The 19,059-nt window shown below is 31.8% G+C and overlaps 1 protein-coding gene and 1 pseudogene across 1 annotated transcript; both read left to right on the forward strand.

The window, feature by feature from the left end:
• Nucleotides 1–5,962: 5,962 nt before the first annotated feature.
• Nucleotides 5,963–13,053, forward strand: LOC110727155 (annotated as a pseudogene).
• Nucleotides 13,054–13,280: 227 nt separating this feature from the next.
• Nucleotides 13,281–15,868, forward strand: LOC110726981. The gene is made up of 5 exons (XM_021906521.1): nucleotides 13,281–13,378; nucleotides 14,255–14,486; nucleotides 15,184–15,218; nucleotides 15,330–15,549; nucleotides 15,647–15,868. The coding sequence occupies exons 1-4, from the start codon at nucleotides 13,281–13,283 to the stop codon at nucleotides 15,523–15,525; spliced, it is 561 nt and encodes a 186-aa protein (XP_021762213.1). The 3' UTR covers nucleotides 15,526–15,549; nucleotides 15,647–15,868.
• The last annotated feature ends 3,191 nt before the right edge of the window (nucleotides 15,869–19,059 follow it).

Raw genomic sequence — 19,059 nt, forward strand, 5'->3', positions numbered from 1 at the left:
CAACTTTCCATAAAAATCCCGTCTTGATTAATAATCACATCTTTTATATAAATAACAACTGGGTACAGCTAATTAATTATACGTGAGAGCCCATTTACTCAAAATATCCTGCATATATATATAGTTGATCCAATCTTGCTAATATCATCAACCCAAAATGAGTCGAGCAACGAAATGTATGGTTGTACTCATTGCCATCACAATGCTTGCTATGTCATTTGTCGTCTCAGACACCCGTCCTTTTAGTCCTTTAGTTAATAGTACCTTAGACGACGATGTTGATGATGATGTTGCTCCTTTTGCGCCCGAACAACCAGCACAAGAAGATACTCATCCTAGAGGTTTATTTGGTGGTGCTTTTGGTTTAGCTAAAGTGGGTGTTTATGGAGTCTTTGGTACCCCTAAACATAGGTGATGCACTGATGTTTAATTCCAAATAAAGTTCAGTATACTAAACGTCTAAACTGGTTGGATGTCCTTGATTGTATGGTTATTTTCTGTTTATGTTTCTTGTGCCTTATCATGTCTTTCAGAATCATGTATGTCTAAGGAAAATTATAGGCTTGTAGTTTCATTGATTATTGTTTATTTACTTATCATCGTACTTGTTCGTTTATTTGATGATATTATTGTATACAAAATATTTTTAAATATATAAATTGTAAATCAGCAGGTTTTGTGTCAGACCATCTAAAATATACAAGTTTGTTACACTTCATAGCATGCTAGCTTCATTATTGAGACTAAAATCATAACTGAAGACTCATTATAGCTATTAGTCCAAAAGATATAACTATTCAAAAAAAAAAAAAAAAAAAAAAACCAATCAACCCAAAAGAACAATACTATCTATTAAATAAAATATTACAACTATTTACCTCAAAGTAATAACTACTACCCCTAATTAAACCATAATTATAAATCAATAATCATAACTAATAATCCTAAAATCATCAAAACCAAGAACCAAAATATTACTCCGTCACAATGCATATTGCATAGCATGACCAAAAAACCATAATTAACCAATAAACCAATAGCTAACTAAAAAAATATTATATTCCTCCGAATTATTTTTAATTGCAACAAAGAGGTATTATTTATAAGACAAAATATTTTTTTGTTATAACTAACAGAATATTGGAGATAATATTAAAAGTTCTAATTATAAAATACTTTGAAAGACACTATAACTATAATCTCAAAATCCACACTTATTAACCATAAGATCCATAACTACTACTTGTATTCTACTAATGCAACCCAAGAAGCAAAGCCCAATTCACAAAACCTGCACATGCACATCTCCGCGCAAAGCTCACTTACATATCCACCGTTGACATATTCTCATTCCATTAATTATGAAAGAAAAAACACACCTTTTTTTCAAAAACAAAAGAAAAAACACACCTTTTCATACCTTCTCCTAGTCCTAGCAACAAACAACCACAAAAACCACCCTTGCATAGCGCTGGAAACTTGGAAAGTGAAAACTCTGGCCATCTATGAGCACAACTGCACTAGGTCTGCGTTGCGTATTTGCATTCTGTATTGTATGGTTTTGTGTATACATAGCCACATACCCCCATTTGAAACTTAACTTTAATACATTTGTTTTGTGCATTGTGCAATTCATCGTAGATTCATAAGAGCAATAGTTTATAATCTTATATAAGTTTGAGAAAAAAAAAATGTGTTTTCAGTGGCGGGATTACTTGATCGGTCAGGGGTTACTTGGTTAGGGTTTACATATATAGAGGTTACTTGGACAGTGGTCACTTGGTCGTTTAGGGTTACTCGGTGGTCGATTAAGGGGTAGCGTATGCACATTGAACATTGATGAACACCGTCTGCATATGCTTTGCCCTCACTCTGTCACGCCAATCTATAATCAAGAGTTGGCTGCTCTTGCTACTGCTCGTCAAGACTCATCTTTCCTCTTTAAATCTAAATCTCAAACCAAGTTTTAATAGCTTTCAATGTTTTTATACTTTTCAGAAGGCCACTATTTGTCATCTCAGTTTCTTCACCTCTAATTTTGTGATTATATTCAGGAACGGTCAAATGCTCTAGATTATGTTCCAGCCTCTAATTTTGTTAACGGTTTCAGGCTGCAGGTTGTAAAACTTTTAAGTAATTAATATTATTGTCTATTATGTGTATAAAAAAAGATTATAATTATTGGATGTTATACAAACTTAAGTATCCTAATTCCTCAAAAAAAAAAAAAAAAAAAAAAAAAAAAAAAAACTAATTTCTAACATATCACGTTATGTTAGAAACACTAAATTGCTTAATTTGGTAGTATTCAAGAAATACAACTTATACGAAGCAATTGTCTAATGCTAGTGATCATTTTGATTTTTGTAACTTTAATTTCTTCACATATCATAGGAAGTACCAAGAGATTAGGTGTCTATCAAAAATGATAATTTTCTCTTTCTTCTCCTTTTTTGCCTATAAGATATACATACTCCTGTATCTTTTGTCTGAGTAACATTTTATAAATATGGTCTTTGTTTTTTTATTTTTTATTATTGACAAACTTTAATTTTGAGTAACATTGTTCACACATATACTACTTTGAGCAAGGCATCATATACTCCGTACATCTTTTTACGTAATATAATAATTTCACATCGATGATACTAAGTTATTAATGGTCAAAATCTTACATTGACAAATACGAAGGAAACAAAAATATGTATACTAAAAAAAACGAGTAAGGATATGATAAAAAACGATTTGTTCTTTTTTTTTATTATTTATTTATTTATTCTTAAAAACGATTTGGACCATTGACAAAAAATGGACCTACAACTCCTCTACCAAGTTTCTATCCATAAAATGGACACGCGAATCTTCAAATGTGAAGTAAGAAGAAAAAAAAAAACAACTTTTTAATAAACTTATGGATCTAAGCCACCTCACTTACGAAGTACAGTATATAACTCCAACTTAAAAGCGACAGCTGAGTTTGCTCAAGTACCTAACAAAGAACACACAAGCAATTGCAATTTTGTAGATGGATAACAAGATTTTGAAACAACACCTCCATGGCTTTATATGTTAGAGTCACTTAACAATTACTCAAGGCATCATTTCAGTCGATAACCACTCCATAATTTGGTAGCATTGAAATTGTACCCTTGAAACTATAATTGGTGTTCCCCTAATGATCTCAACCACTCCTTGTGTGTTATGGTAGATTAGTTTTTGTTACGATGATTAGGGAGTTTTTTTTTTTCTTTTTCAAAATGGTTCATTGAAATCTGTATATAGATCTAATTTTATCGTTTATATTCCTATAAATTAAATTACATACGTAGTATATTTATTGCTCCTCCATTTCATATATGATACGAAGTATATCCTCATTCATTTCCTATCAAATAACTATCTATCGTGTCATCATTTAATTTGATAATCCAAAACATGCGACTCTATCTCAATTTCTCACTTCATATGATGGTTGTGACCCAACACACCAATAAGATTTTTTTTTTTTTAATACAAGTACAAGATGATCTTATGAGTTATGATAGTAACATTGTCTAATTAAAAAAATAGTAATAATTTTTTCAAAAAAAATTGTAATTATTTTAAGTCATCCGATCAAATCGTATTCTCAAGATTTTATATTTTTTATATTTTCGAAATCAACCGTCCTCTCTTATCTCTAGGCAAAAATACAATAAAAGAATTATTACCAAACTATAAAATTCAATTATTACACACTGAAAGAAAATTAATTTTGTTCATATCAAATCGTATTCCTAAGATTTTATATTTTTGAAATCAACCGTCCTCTCTTACTTTCGGCAAAGAACAATAAAAAAGAAATGATTACCAAACTATAAAATTCAATTATTACACACCAAAAAAGAAAAACAATTAAAAAGCTGATGTATAAAGGAAGAAAATCATGATTTCCCCATCAAATGGGACTATCCTTGTGATCAATCATAGTGGATAAAATAAGTAAATCACCCTTTGAATAATCTGAAGAGCCATATTAAATTCCCACCGTAGATTTAATTTCCTTATCCATTCAGATTTGAACATTTGTCTCATTCGAGTATTAATTGCGCAGTTTGTGCTTATCTGGCAGAGAGAGAATTCACATAATATTAGCCAATCTCCATCTAATTTCATGTGCTTAGCTACAAGCATCTACAAGTGTCTTCCATGTGGGTCATCCGTGATTCATGTGGGTTGCTTTAAATCTATATCCCTTGATTTTCCACGTGTCACTCACCCACTAATAACCACCTAAAAGAAATGCTCAAAAAATTTGTTATTCCATAATTAATAAATACGAGTTGCTTTCAAAAAAATAAATAAATAAATACGAGTAGTCAATTTGGTCTCAATACACTTGAAGATTATAGCTTGGGTGCATTCAACAGTTCGATATTGGCACATCACCAACGATTGCTTGAGAGTGCAATGCGTCCAACTCCCTTCGTTTTAGATACTTACTTCATTTTTCATCCGTGGAGTTTTAGGAGAAATTGGAGAAAGTAATAAAATATAAAGGTAGTGGGCCAAGTGGGATAGGTGGAAGAATAAAAAATTGTAAAACACAAAAGTAGTTGAGAGAATTGGAGGAGAGAGAATATGAAATTAATAAAAAATGATTTATGTTAGTTTCACAAGTTGAGAGAAATGAATTAAATATTGTAAAAACTTTCCAAACAAGGAAATAGAGCAAGTATTAATAGATTCTTTGTATTTTTTAGCACTTAAACTGATCAATAATTGGTGTTGAGCCAACGAGTAGTGAAAGTTTGTGATCCTAGATGCACCCAAATTACAGTGTTATGGTGTTGAAACCAATTTTGCCTAAATACTATTATGTAGTTAATGCTCGTACTTATGCACGTGATATATATTTGGAAAAATAAATTGGTAATGGATGGAGAAGTTAGTAGGTGGGAATAGTTGTTGCCCTTATTAGAGTCGCAGTCCCACATGGTATGTGATAGAGTATAAAGCCAATCTTGAACTTTAATTACCAGTTTAAGATTTTGCTTGAAATGGTCTTTTAACATTGTATCAGAATCAATGTGACAAAGAGGTCACGAGTTCAAATCTCATTTTCCCCTCCTTTTAAGTGGAACTTATTTCGCGCTGTGTAGTATAGGGGCCAAAATGCATCCACATTAAAAGTTTAATGACTTCTCATGTGAAAGGACATGATAGATTATATAAACTGATCATTAGCCATATTTTGTGCATAAGAGTTATCCTAGTTCATTACACGAGTAACATTAATTTTTGAAAAATACAACTTCATTTGTTTATCAGAAATTACCAGTTTATCAATATGATAAAAATTTGTTTATCAAATGGCAAAATTGTAAATAAATAGACAACTTTTTATTAAATATGGGTCCCATCGTTGTTGGTATATTTATGAAAATGACATGCTGACTGGACGTTCATGTTATTTTATTTATCATTTTGCCATTTGATGAACAAATTTTGTTTATCAAATTGATTAATTGGGGCTTCCTCTTTATTAGAAAAACCTGGCTTCTTGTATTTTGACTATTAAGGACATAACTCTATTTGTTTATCTAAGCTAGTAACCTTATTTTGCTACTAGAGTAACCTCACATTTGTTAGGCTAGTCTGATTTGATATCATTGACTCACCGTAAATCATTACTCAACTAATTTGGCTTATACTGCATGTAAAGCTGTCACACCATCAACTAATGGTACATCAGATCAGACCACAAATAAGAATGTGCAAAATAGAAGTCACACGTTTATTTTAAAAAATCATATTTTATATAAAAGTCTCATTTTTTTCCCCCTTTTTGTATTCAATCATTCATCATAAAATAGAAGAAATCTTGGGCATATTTATTTAATAATGTCTTTTATCAGTCAAACCTAATTAATTAATTAATTTGTCTTAATATTTGTATAAATAAATCAACCAAATTCCATTAATCAAATTTTATACAAACATTTTATTAAATTTAATTAAAACTAAAAACAGAAATGAAACATAAATATACGACGTGGTCGGTTCGCCACCCACGCAACCAAAAAAAAAAAAAAAGAGCAGTCCCCCTCTTCTCTCATATGATAGTCTGATCCTCCCTGATCTAGTCATCTCTCTATCTATATATCTTTAATTAGTGAAGTGACGCTAATTGCGGAAATTCGACAACGAGCTGTCTTCGATAACAAATATCTTTCTAGATCCATCTCCATCTCATTTCTCGTTATTTGGTGTTCTTCATCGTAAAGGTCAGTTTTCTTTCTTTTAATTTTAAGTGTACTCGGGTACATACTCATTTTGTATTACGGCTTATAAGGTGTACTCGGGTACAAGATAGATTTCGTTACATTTGACATTACTGTTATAATCAAGGGTATTGTTGCAATTGTTTTACATCGATTCTTGTAATTTATGTGACTGTTAGTATTATATTTTAGTGTTACTGGGTTGAGTTATGGATTTAGGATAATTTTGTTGATTGTGTATATTTGTGATTTTGAAATAATGAAAAATGGCAGGTTATTTTTTAAATTTTGATTGGTGATCGAATCTTTCTAAAAAAATGTGCCAAATTCAGAATGATTGAAATTTCTAATATAATTGTAAAATGGATATGAACATCAAAAATACAGTAAGTGAAAGTTACTGTTTTTTTACTGAAGGAAAAAACCGGAGCTAATCCTTGGTGATTTTTTTATTCAATATTTATCGAAAAAAGGTAAGGGATCGCCACCTCCAAGCATAGTGATTTAAAATTCCTTATCAAGTGAGCAAAGTCTTGTTTGGTAAAATTACTATCGGATACCCGTACCCGAGTACAAAATGGATCCTTAGAGGCTAGAGTTTCTTGAATAAGGTGTGATGGTAAACTTTGATAATCTTTGTGTGGAGTGGATATATGCATGAATATTTTGGTAAGACGTTGAGTTGCTGAAATGAAATAGTAAAATAAAATCAGAATTATTAAGATTTTTTTTCTTTTCCTTAGTGTTAATTTCATGGTATATTATTATTAATTGATATTCAAATGGGTGTGTTTTGACTCACCGTTTTCAGGTTTTCACAGATTTTGTTTTTGGTTTTAAGTTTGACTTTGGGTTTATCTTTTAGACTGCTGGACCAAGTCTGTTATCATATTTTATAACTTTCATTTTGCTCACATTTTTTGATGTTATGTTAATTTTTAACTATTTGTTGAAAAATTCACAAAATTCTCTATTCTATAAGCATGTTCTGGTTTAAGCAGTATTCATTAAGTGTATTGATACAATGATACATATAGTTTAAATAATGTTGAATGCAGATTTTATAAGCAGTATTTAACTATTAGTATAATATTCATCTTTCTCACATCTATTTTACATTTTATAATCTTCATCATGTATGTTTTTCCTTGTATACGCTTCCCTTTCTGTGATTATCAACGTGGGGTGTCACCGGAAATTGAAAATTGTGTACTAATCTTTGGGTCTATTGACAATGAATATTGATAATGAAGTAAATAGAAATGCAATTTATTCAAGCAATCATTAGAGTAGGATGTAATTATATAAGCCATATCACACAGTATGCCAATGATAGTAAACTTCAGCTAATTGCTTACTTTGCTTCTAATCCAAATTAGAAGTCATTCTAATGTACACTGCAGTATAGAATATCACTTTATAGTATTAATACGGCCATATTATAGTTTGTTTTTATTATACCAATACAACGTCAAAACTCCACTTTCCAATAGCAATGTAACTTTAAATGAAATTTAACTAATTAGTAATTACATAATGTGTGAATATCTGAAAGTTACTAAAAGGAACTATTTTTATTTTTTTTTCGTATCAGTGGAAGTTTGAAGTAAAGGAAGAGGCGATCAAAAACTGAAGTTTTATTCTCATCAGAAGTAGAATAACCATGGAAGCAACTGGAGAACCACCATCGGATAATGCCAGCTCAAATACAATAGATGATTCAACTTGCTCGAGTGAGCGAGCCATTGCACAAAATGGGGAAGCAGAAGCAGCCACAAATGGAGAAGTAGACCTTGAAAGCTTACATCAACCCTTATTAAGGAGAAACAGAACGCTATCTGCTAGCCACTTAGCTATGGTGGGAGCAAAGGTTTCCCATATCGAGAGCCTTGACTACGAGTATACTTCCTATCTTTTACTCCTCCATCTTTTGCTGTCTTCAAGCATTAGTGTTTTTAGGAGATTCTTTTGATGTTATTGCAGAATCAATGAAAATGACTTGTTCAAGCAAGATTGGAGAAGTCGGTCAAAAGTTCAAGTATTACAATACGTCTTTTTGAAATGGAAACTGGCATTTCTGGTGGGATTGTTAACCGGTCTTATTGCTACCCTCATAAATCTTGCTGTTTGAGAATATTGCTGGATACAAATTGCTTCTTGTATCTGGATATGTTCAGGAAAAGAGGTATTCCTACCAATTTATTGTTGTTTCTTTCTCCTTCATATGGGCCAATAAGTCATTAACAAGCCTAGAATCATATACACGAACTCACAAGGGAATAACATTTTGGGTGTAGGTATATGATGGGGTTGTTTGCCTTGACAGGGGCTAACTTCTTATTGACACTAATTGCAACAGTGTTAGTTGTTTTCTTTGCCCCTACTGCTGCTGGGCCTGGTATACCTGAAATCAAAGCTTACCTGAATGGTATTGATACACCCAACATGTACGGAGCATCAACCTTGTTTGTCAAGGTTGGTTTGTTTGTAATTCTCATGTACATATATCTTTCTGAGATATATACTAATCCATCAAAGCTTCCACTGTGCATTTTGTTTAAGTTAATATGGTCAGAATATGAATCTGATACCGGATGGTATTTCTCTTGTGATCCCCATAATTGGACTTCTAGGATGTAAGTCATGTAACTAATCGTCAATTTAGTTCCAAAAACAAAATCATCGAATTCCATTCTAGGTCCTTCACTGTATCCTAGGACTATAATCCAAAGAATTTCAGTTTTTTTTTTCTTTTTTTAATTTTTTTTTTATGAAATAAGTACAGTCTATCTGTCTAGATACAATTGCATGTGTAAATCAACTATCTATGTCATAAATGTAAGTTGTTGGGGAAAAAAAAAAGCTCCATTTGGGTTAGCAAGCTAAAATTGTAATTTATGATCATACGGTCAGTTTCCCATCCTTGTTGCCATGGCTCAAGGAGTGAACTTTTCACTATGTGGGTAATCGCTTAAAAGGTTACTTATCTTCTCTATGTCAGATTATTGGGAGCATTGGTGCAGTCTCTGCTGGCTTAGACCTCGGTAAAGAAGGGCCCTTAGTGCACATTGGAGCATGTATTGCATCCTTACTTGGCCAGGGTGGAACTGATAAGCATCGTGTCAAATGGAGGTGGTATCGTATCATGAACAATGACAGGGACCGGAGAGACCTGATCACCTGTGGTGCTTCTTCAGGAGTTTGTGCAGCTTTTAGGTCCCCAGTGGGAGGGGTTCTGTTTGCTCTGGAAGAAGTGGCCACATGGTGGAGAAGTGCTATCCTTTGGAGAACTTTCTTTAGCACAGCAGTTGTGGTTGTAGTGCTCAGGACTTTCATTGAATTCTGCAGTTCTGGACAATGTGGGCTCTTTGGCAATGGAGGACTCATCATGTTTGATGTGAGCAATGTTACTGTTCGCTACCACATGATGGATATCATCCCTATCGCCCTCATAGGACTCATTGGCGGTGTTCTTGGAAGTCTTTACAACTATGCCCTGCACAAAGTTCTCAGACTTTACAGTCTCATTAACGAGTAAGTACTATAATCCCATTCCAGTAATTTGAACTAATATCTGCTTCATAGATCCTGATTTTAGAATGACACTATGATTCCTCTTTTGTCATACTACAGTATTCAGATTTTCTGTTAGTTTGGTATGCAAAATGCATAATGAATTAGTGTTTGAGAAATAAACTACAAACAATATTCTAAGATTCCTAATAAATATTGGTAGAACTAAAATATCCAGCTCTAATAAATTAATACAGTTGTCGAATACTTTGTGATTTCTTCTCAAATTACTCTACATAATCACTCATAGAAAGTCGCTAGAATTATCTCTATAATTCTGGCTTTACTTCACATTATTCACTGCTGAGGTGATTAATCAAGAAGGAAATCCCTTGGGCGATAGTCTCTCTCACTCAGATTTCTTCCCTCTCTACTCTAACAATTTTTCTGTAGTTGTGAGATTTATCCACTATTGCAATATCCTAAAAAAATTTTAATCACACAGGTCTGCAAAAAAGACTAGGACTGCAAACAACTGTACTGTTGTCGCCTGAATAATTTCCTTTCCAAAATCCTACAAACAAATAAGAAGTATTTTTCTATCTATCTATTTCTAGTTAACATCTGCTAATGGCCGCTTGGTAATTAGTAATAAATAGTGGTAGTGGATCTAGTGGTAATGATTTTATAAGTAAGTTTGTGAAGAAAATTCCATGCCTATACCCATGGTAATGGCTAGTCCCTCCTTAAATACCTTTTTTTCCTTCACAAATTTTCATTATCATCTATACCTTTTTATAGGTGGCATTCTAAGATTTATGAACAAAAACATATAATTGGAGATAGAGTTCCATTGACATAGTAATGAACATAAGATTTCCTAGCAATATTAACAATTCCATTACTGTTCCCACTAATAACTGTTTACCAAAAGTGGCGTGAGTAACTTTTGTTTTTTAGCACTTGCAACACCGACTTTTGCACTATTGATATAAAAAAAAGTGTCATTTATGTAAATTGTTGCTAGATTAATCTCTAGCTCATATTTTCAATATATGAGTTTTGTTTTCATAATTTTTACTAATTAAGAAAATTTAGAGGAATTAGTGGTCAATGTGTTAGCAAGCATTAAAGTCAGTTTTGAAAATCTAGATCTTCATTATGGTATTTTAAGTATCCTAACAATAATAACTCTGTACAATCTGTCAAAAAAAAAATATAAAAAAAAATGATGCAATACTTTTAGAAAAATACAATAGGATACTAATCTGTGTATTATTTTATGAGTTTATTCCCTGAATGCTGAATCCCTGTGAGTGTCCAAGATATTGTGCGTACTATTTACCAAGCAAAAACTTGTTTCTTTCACTTATTACCATTAGCTTTCATATTTTATAGTGTAGCTTTCATATTTGCTTTCACTCATTAGCTTAATTGGTGATCAAAATGATGAAGAAATTAATGAAGATGCATTTCTTCGGATTCTCAACATGGAATATTCTATTTTATAATCTTATGCGAAAATCATTGCTACTATGCCATTTCCTTGATTTATTACTTATATTGAAGGATTTTAGATAAATTTCTAGATTAAACTTGCTGAACCATAATTTGACACAACAAACGCGTATCCAATGTTCCAAAGGGTAAAGATACAATAGGATACTTATGAGATTTTATCAGTATTTCTGAATTTCTTCATCGTTCTGCAGGAGGGGAAAGTTAGCAAAGATTCTTCTAAGTCTTACGGTCTCAGTTTTTACCTCTGTGTGCATGTATGGACTGCCCTTTCTTGTGGGTTGCACAAAGTGCGATACATCTATATCAAATTTTCAGTGTTCCACTACTGGAAGAACAGGGAACTTCAAGAGATTCAACTGCCCAGAAGGCTATTACAATGACCTTGCCAGCTTACTCTTTTCCACCAATGATGATGCTGTTTGAAACATCTTCTCTACAAATACTCCAGGAGAATTTCACCCATCCTCACTCATAATTTACTTTGTACTATACTGTATCCTGGGACTCTTTACCTTTGGCATTGCTGTTCCTTCTGGACTCTTCTTACCTATCATTCTCATTGGTTCAGCATATGGGCGTTTACTTGGCATTGCTATGGGAAGTTACACAAAGATCGATTGTGGGCTGTATGCAGTATTAGGTGCAGCATCTCTCATGGCCGGCTCAATGAGGATGACTGTCTCGCTTTGTGTAATTTTCCTTGAACTCACCAACAACCTATTGTTACTCCCAGTAACAATGCTTGTACTTCTCATTGCAAAGTCAGTGGGAGATTGCTTCAATCTGAGTATCTATGAGATTATACTAGAGTTAAAAGGCTTACCTTTCTTAGATGCAAACCCTGAACCATGGATGAGGAATATCACTGTTGCAGAGCTTGCTGATGTGAAGCCTCCATTAATTAGTCTTCGAGGAATTGAGAAGGTATCTCGCATTGTAGACGTCCTGAGAAACACTACACACAATGGTTTCCCTGTCATAGATGATGATGTAACAGTCCCATCAAGTGAAGGGACAAAGGCAAGGGAGCTACATGGGCTAATTTTAAGAGCTCACCTAGTAGCCGTGCTGAAGAAAAAGTGGTTTTTGGAGCAACCAAGAAGAACAGAGGAATGGGAAGTGAGACAGATTTACATGGGTTGAATTGGCAGAAAGAGACCTCGACTTTGAACAAGTAGCCATATCAAAGAATGAAATGGAGATGTATGTTGATCTCCATCCTTTCACTAACAAAACTCCTTATACCGTGGTAGAGGACATGTCGGTAGCAAAGGCAATGGTATTGTTCAGGCAGGTTGCACTTCGCCATTTGCTCATTGTACCGAAGTATCAAGGAGCTGGGGTAAGTTCCAATATGTTACCGAGTATAATTAGTTTAAGTTAAAATATCCAGTATTTAATCAAATGTTTTTACTGTTGTGCAGATATATCCTGTAATCGGAATCTTAACTAGGCAAGATTTGAGGGCGCATAACATTCAGACTGTGTTCCCTCATGTAGCGAAGAGCAAAGGCAGAGAAAAGCAGAAGTGAGCTCTTTCAAATACTCGAATTGGTTGGGATCGATACATATCCATTGGATTCTATACACAGTTTCCATTTTGCATTCTTTTCCTTATAATTTTGTTCATAATATTTTGCATTCCTTATTTTATACAATGCGTACAAGTTTGTACATTTAAGGAAAAGTTTGTGTAGGGTCGCCAAAACATTACATCTTCACTAGTTATAAAAGAAAATCATGAAAGCAGCAGCAATTTATATACGGACTACTTTGTATCATATTTCTTGTATGAAAATTTTAATTTCCCAGGATTTACTCTTTCTATATCACAATACACATATGAATATGTGCCCAAGCAACCGAGCTCATACATAGCCACATAGAAGAATAACCAATGCTGCATGTAATTGTTGATTTCCCGCGGTCCTTCCTGGATGTGTTTTTCGCTAGGATCGTTCCCGGACACTGTCGGAGAAGTGCATGGAGCAGCATGTTACTGGTCTGCTTTCTGTCAATGTAGTCTATGCAGACCATTGTCACATAGTTCTTCTCCCTGTGCAAAGTGCGAGGCAAAAAAGGCAAATAATTGTGCCTCATTTTTGTTTTTGTAGTCAGACTTTGAAAAAATTTGCCAAAAAATTCTCATTAGTGTATACAAAAAACATAATTGTGTAAGCTATTGTTCGAATTATCAATTTGTAGTTTTATAATATCAACGTTTTATAATTTTTATTAATATGCTGTCAAAAATATTGAGCGGTTGGAATAATCTTTCAATATGAGCATAATTGTTATATTTTTAATAAAAAAAAAGGTATAAAGTATTAAAATCACAAAGATCTCAGTTGTATTCTGGTTAGTGAAATTTCAGGTAATATTAGCTTGAAACTAAAGGCTGCCAGCTACTCCGTACAAAGGATAATACTCCCCACTTCTTTGCAAAGTTATACACAGACACACAGTAGTGCGTACAAAAGTCAGAATCTGCTAAATTATCATTTATAGTACACAAGATGCAACCATAGTCCATAACATCAACATGGGCAGCTTTAAACTTTGAAATACTATAAATAGTACTTTCTATATTTCATAATTATTGCAATATTTAATGTTTATGAATATATATTTATAGCAACGTTTCTTTATTTACACATGCTACATGGGTCCTAAGTTTATTTTTACTTCCTCATGCTATGATTAGGGGTGTACATGAACAGGACCGGACCTGAAAAACGACCTGACCCTGACCTGTTGGGACCGGACCTGTAGATTCAGGTCCGGTCCCGGTCCGGTCCCGGTCCGGTCCCGGTCCTTGAAAATCAAGGTTTTCGGTCCCGGTCCGGATCAGGTCCAAACCCGGGGTTTCAGGTCTGGACCTGAAACCCGTTAAAAATGCGTTTTTTATAAAAAAAAAAAAAAAAAAAAAAAAAATCCCAAATTTCAAAAGAAGTCAGTTTCATTTTTGTTAACACACTAACCCTAACTCACTCCTCACTCACTCTCTCTCTCTCTCTATTAGCCGACAAGCACACACGGCAACACCCACTCCCTCCAGACCACCGCCCAGGCGCCCAGACACAAGTCGGAAGTCGCCACCGCCCACCAGACGTCCAGACCAGCAGCGACTACACGCTGTACATCCTGCAACGACGAGTCGACGACTACACCCTGCATCTGCATCTCACTGTAAGTTCTTTTTTTTTTTAATTAAATCTAATTATATTTGAATTGGGTATTTTGTATTTCAATTGCTTATAATGATTGTTTGATGTTTGCATGTTTGTAAGTTCTGTTTTTTAGTTAATTTTTTTTCGAATTCATGATTTTTTTTTTGAGGTTTTTTTAATTTATTTTAAGTAACTGTTTTTGAATTATTTTAGTTCATTTGTTTCGAATGCATGTTGAATTTTGGTATGCTGTAAGTTCTTTTTTTTTTTAAGTTAAATCTAATTATATTTGAATTGGGTATTTTGTATTTCAATTGCTTATTATGATTGTTTGATGTTTGCAAGTTCTGTTTTTTAGTTCATTTTTTTCGAATTCATGATTTTTTTTGAGGTTTATTTATTTATTTTAAGTAACTGTTTTTTAATTATTTTAGTTCATTTGTTTCGAATGCATGTTGAATTTTGGTTTCTTTCGATTTGTGTGTTTAAAATCTGTTTATTCCGTGAATTTGCTGGGAGTAGATTGATAAATCAGAAAAGATTGATAAATCTGTTTAAAGTAGATTGATAAATCTGTTTAAAATCTGTTTCTTTCGAATTTAGTTCATATTGTAGAATTTGCTGCCTTGCTGGTGTATTGTATATTTGTATGTATTCTGTTTATTTTGTGAATTCAATTTGAATTGTAATTGAATTCTATCGTTTTATATGTTTAGGATCAACAAGAACCACGGATTCTTACTCTTGCAATGTAAGTTGTTCTCACATTTTTTTATAAAGTGTTATGTGTTTATAATTGTTACTTAAAAATTACTTATATTGTGTATAATTATATTGAAGATTGTGTATAATTATATTGAAGATTGTGTATAATTATATTGAAGATGGAGAGCTCTCAATCCAAAAGATCTGCTGCTTTTTCTCAAGAAATGTCACAGTCACTTTCTGAAAAGGATATGGAAGAATTGCAATCTACTTTGCCTCCAGATAAGAAGTTAAAAGCGGGGCGGGAATACATATGGAACAGAAAAAGTAAGAGGATATGGAAGAAAATTTGAAAGAGTTACAAGAAATGGAGAAAGGTAGTATTAATTTTATGTACTTGTAATTTTGTTACACCAAATTTATTATTTCATTGTTATCATTCATTAATATATTCTATAATGTTTTTTTATTTAGAGGTGCAACATGATGTATCTAACGATGGAGACGATGAAGTTGTTTTCGTTGACTCATTAGTGTGAATTACGCAATCAAAGGGAAAGCAACTCGCCAAAATTCAAGTTGTCTTTGGATAATTTATGTATTTCTAGTATTTGAGACTTAGAGACTTTATGTAATTTAATGAATTATTTGTTATATTTGAGACTTATAGATTTTATGTAGTTTTTGTCATTGATATTTTCAGATTTTATGTAAACAGGTCTATAATCAGGTCCAACAGGTTATTTATTTTCTTTAAAAAAAAAACAAAAAAAAAACACACAAAACAGGTCTGGACCTGACCCGGACGTGATTGCTCAGGTCTGGACCTGACCCGGACCTGCTGAATCAGGTCCGGTCCCCGGTCCTCAGAATTGGCTGATTCAGGTCCCGGTCCTAACAGGTCCGGTCCGGTTTTGGACCGGTGTATAGCCCTAGCTATGATGCGACTCATACGAGTATTTGTGAAACGGAGGAAGTATATAATAGACAGTTCAATAGCGTCACTGGTTCTCATCAACCTCTTCACACGCCACGCGCTCTCAAAGAGTCGCTTTGGAAAGGCAGTCGCGAAGTTGTTTGATGACGGCTGAGATGTACACTTCCTGTGGTACAAGCTAAGGAGCGTGTGATGCATCAATTATTCCTTGCAAATTTTAGTTTCATATTCAGCTCACAATTGAATAAATCTCTTTTGATTAATTCTTTATAATGCTGACGTAAAGGATGAGCTAAAGGATGCAATCATCAAATCTTTGGAAAATAATTCTAAAATTCTAGAGCTTCAAAGAAATTTTGTTAATAAACTTGGAGCATCTAATTCTACAGTATATAAAATATCATAATATCCTCTTAGTCTCAATTACTTACGGCATTGTTTATTTAATTTAACTACTTCGTACTGTATTTTATTTGGACTTATTTCATTCGGAAAAATAATTAAAAAATAGAGTAAATTTTTTTAAAAAAATTCTAAACAAAGTTTAAATTACACGAAACAAACAAATAAACCTGTCGTCTCTAATATTTACAAGTACCTTTTGGAATTTGATACTCGGTAAATGTAGGACATGCATGCAATCATTCCAAATATCGCTCAGGCCGCTCACTAGTTTAATTATTAATTAAATGTTTTCAATACAAGTGTAAACTGATAGAGTATGTAAACCAATCTTGTTAATAGACCATCTCAACTAAAAGCTTAATTAAGCTAATAGTTGAAACCCAAAATCCGTTTATATACTCTATCATAAACATTAGATCAAACCGGAAAAAAGTGTCTTGACTAGACTCAGTGGAGAAAAGATAGGGAAATTTTGTTTCAGTCGACAAGTATTAGAATACCTGCAGCTATCAAAAGGCCAGGTTCAAAGAATTTGTAATTGTAACTCTATTTGGAGCCATATCAATATATCATCAACAGTTTAATGTGCATATGTTGTAAACTTCCTATAAAGTTCATTCATCCTAAAACTATTTTCAATCAAACACACTTAATTGTAATTATCTTATCTTGTTATTGTAGCCCCTTAAATTAAGGTGCACTTTAGCTAAAAAATAAAGTTTGTAAAGATTTTTTAAAGTATGAGACGCCCATAGTTGAGGACTGCAATACTTTCTTGGAAAAAAGTTGCATGAAACTGGTTTACAATAATATTATTGATTTATTGTGTACCTGAAGTTTATACACACGTAATTGACGTTATTTTGAACATAGTGATCCTAATTTTAACATAGTAACCTTATTTTTAACATATTAACATTTATTAAAACTTTTTTGACCTTTAATATTATTTTGAACCTGAAGTACGACGTAGTGTTGAACATAGTGACCCTAATTTTAACATAGTGACCTTTATTATTCATATTGATCAGTATATATAGTCTTACAATCTTTTTTTTTTTTTTTTTTTTTTTTTTTTTTTTACAATAATAGCTTTTATTGCAATATAACAACTTTTTTTTCCAAACAACTTTTATTTTAATATAATGACCATTTTTCATTAATACAACAAATATAGTGTCTCTAATACTAGTGATCTAAAATAAATTAGTGTGAACTAGGTCTATTTAAGAGTTTGTATACTTTCGATGTGCTTAAGACCAATTGAATATATCTCTTAGCTTAGAGTTCTCCTTTGCTAGGTGACTAACCTAAGCTAATTGTTCTGATAACACATCAAACCCTAATTTAGGTGGAATCGCTGTTACAAAATGACTTATAAAGTAATAATAGACCAACACCACATTGTTTAGCTTCTAAAAAATATATACTAAGTATGGACTAATTTATGCTGAATAAAAAAGCATCTAAATTAACTAGTAACTAGTAATATCTATGCTTCTTTTTTTTTTTTTACAAAACAAAAAGAAAAAGAAAAGAAAAAGAAAAAAAAAACTGATAAAAAAATTTAGTTTAAGATAAAATTGTTGTATAGAGTTTTATTGCAGATTTACTTCTAATATTCATATATACAAAATAAATCATAACTTTTAATAATAATATCTTATAACTCGGTTCTAATTTTATCATAAAATTCGTTTTAAAAAGTTCCTTAAAATAAAATAGGATCCAATTATAATATATTAATTTATTTGTTCTTTAAAATAAAATCCATTTATAATATATTAATTTATTTTAAAAAATAATAGTGAATGTTGGTAAAAGTACTTTCACTCCAGTAAAAGTAATATAAGTACAATAAAAATAATTTCAAGTTAATATTAACATAGATATATTTAATGTATTCAAAAAAATAGAGAATATGTAAAAATAAGTTCTAATCCGTAAAAATAATTTTAGTCTGCTAAAAATACTTTCAGTTGAGTTAAAATAATTTCAAGTCAATAATAACATAGATATCTATTTGTGAATGTGATTTAAGAATTTTACCACGTAACTAAAAACAACGCATAGTGGTTTAATAAGATTTAAATTATTTACAAGAACTAATAATGTTCTTTTTTTTTTTACAAATAGATATCTATTTATGAATGTGATTTAAGAATTTTACCACGTAACTAAAAACAACGCATGGTGACTTATTAAGATTTAAATTATTTACAAGAACTAATAATGTTCTTTTTTTTACAAAAAAAAAAAAAAAGAAAAAGAAAAATCATCTTTAGATATTACAATTTATTTTAAAAAAAATATTATCTTTATTTTAAAAAAAAATTAAAAATAATATTTAGATATTAGGAAAAAAAAAAACTACTGAATAAATTATATTTTTATATTAGGATTTAAATTATATGAGATGATATTTTCATAAGAAAATTTAAAACTTATAATTCAAGAAAAAACTTCATCTTCTTTAAACATTTATGAGAAATTTTTGTCAAACAATTTAAATAGAAAAAAAAATTGTTAGAGATTAAGAGATCAC

Source organism: Chenopodium quinoa, unplaced genomic scaffold (genome assembly GCF_001683475.1).
Source record: "Chenopodium quinoa cultivar QQ74 unplaced genomic scaffold, ASM168347v1, whole genome shotgun sequence".
Taxonomy (NCBI): Eukaryota; Viridiplantae; Streptophyta; class Magnoliopsida; order Caryophyllales; family Amaranthaceae; genus Chenopodium; species Chenopodium quinoa.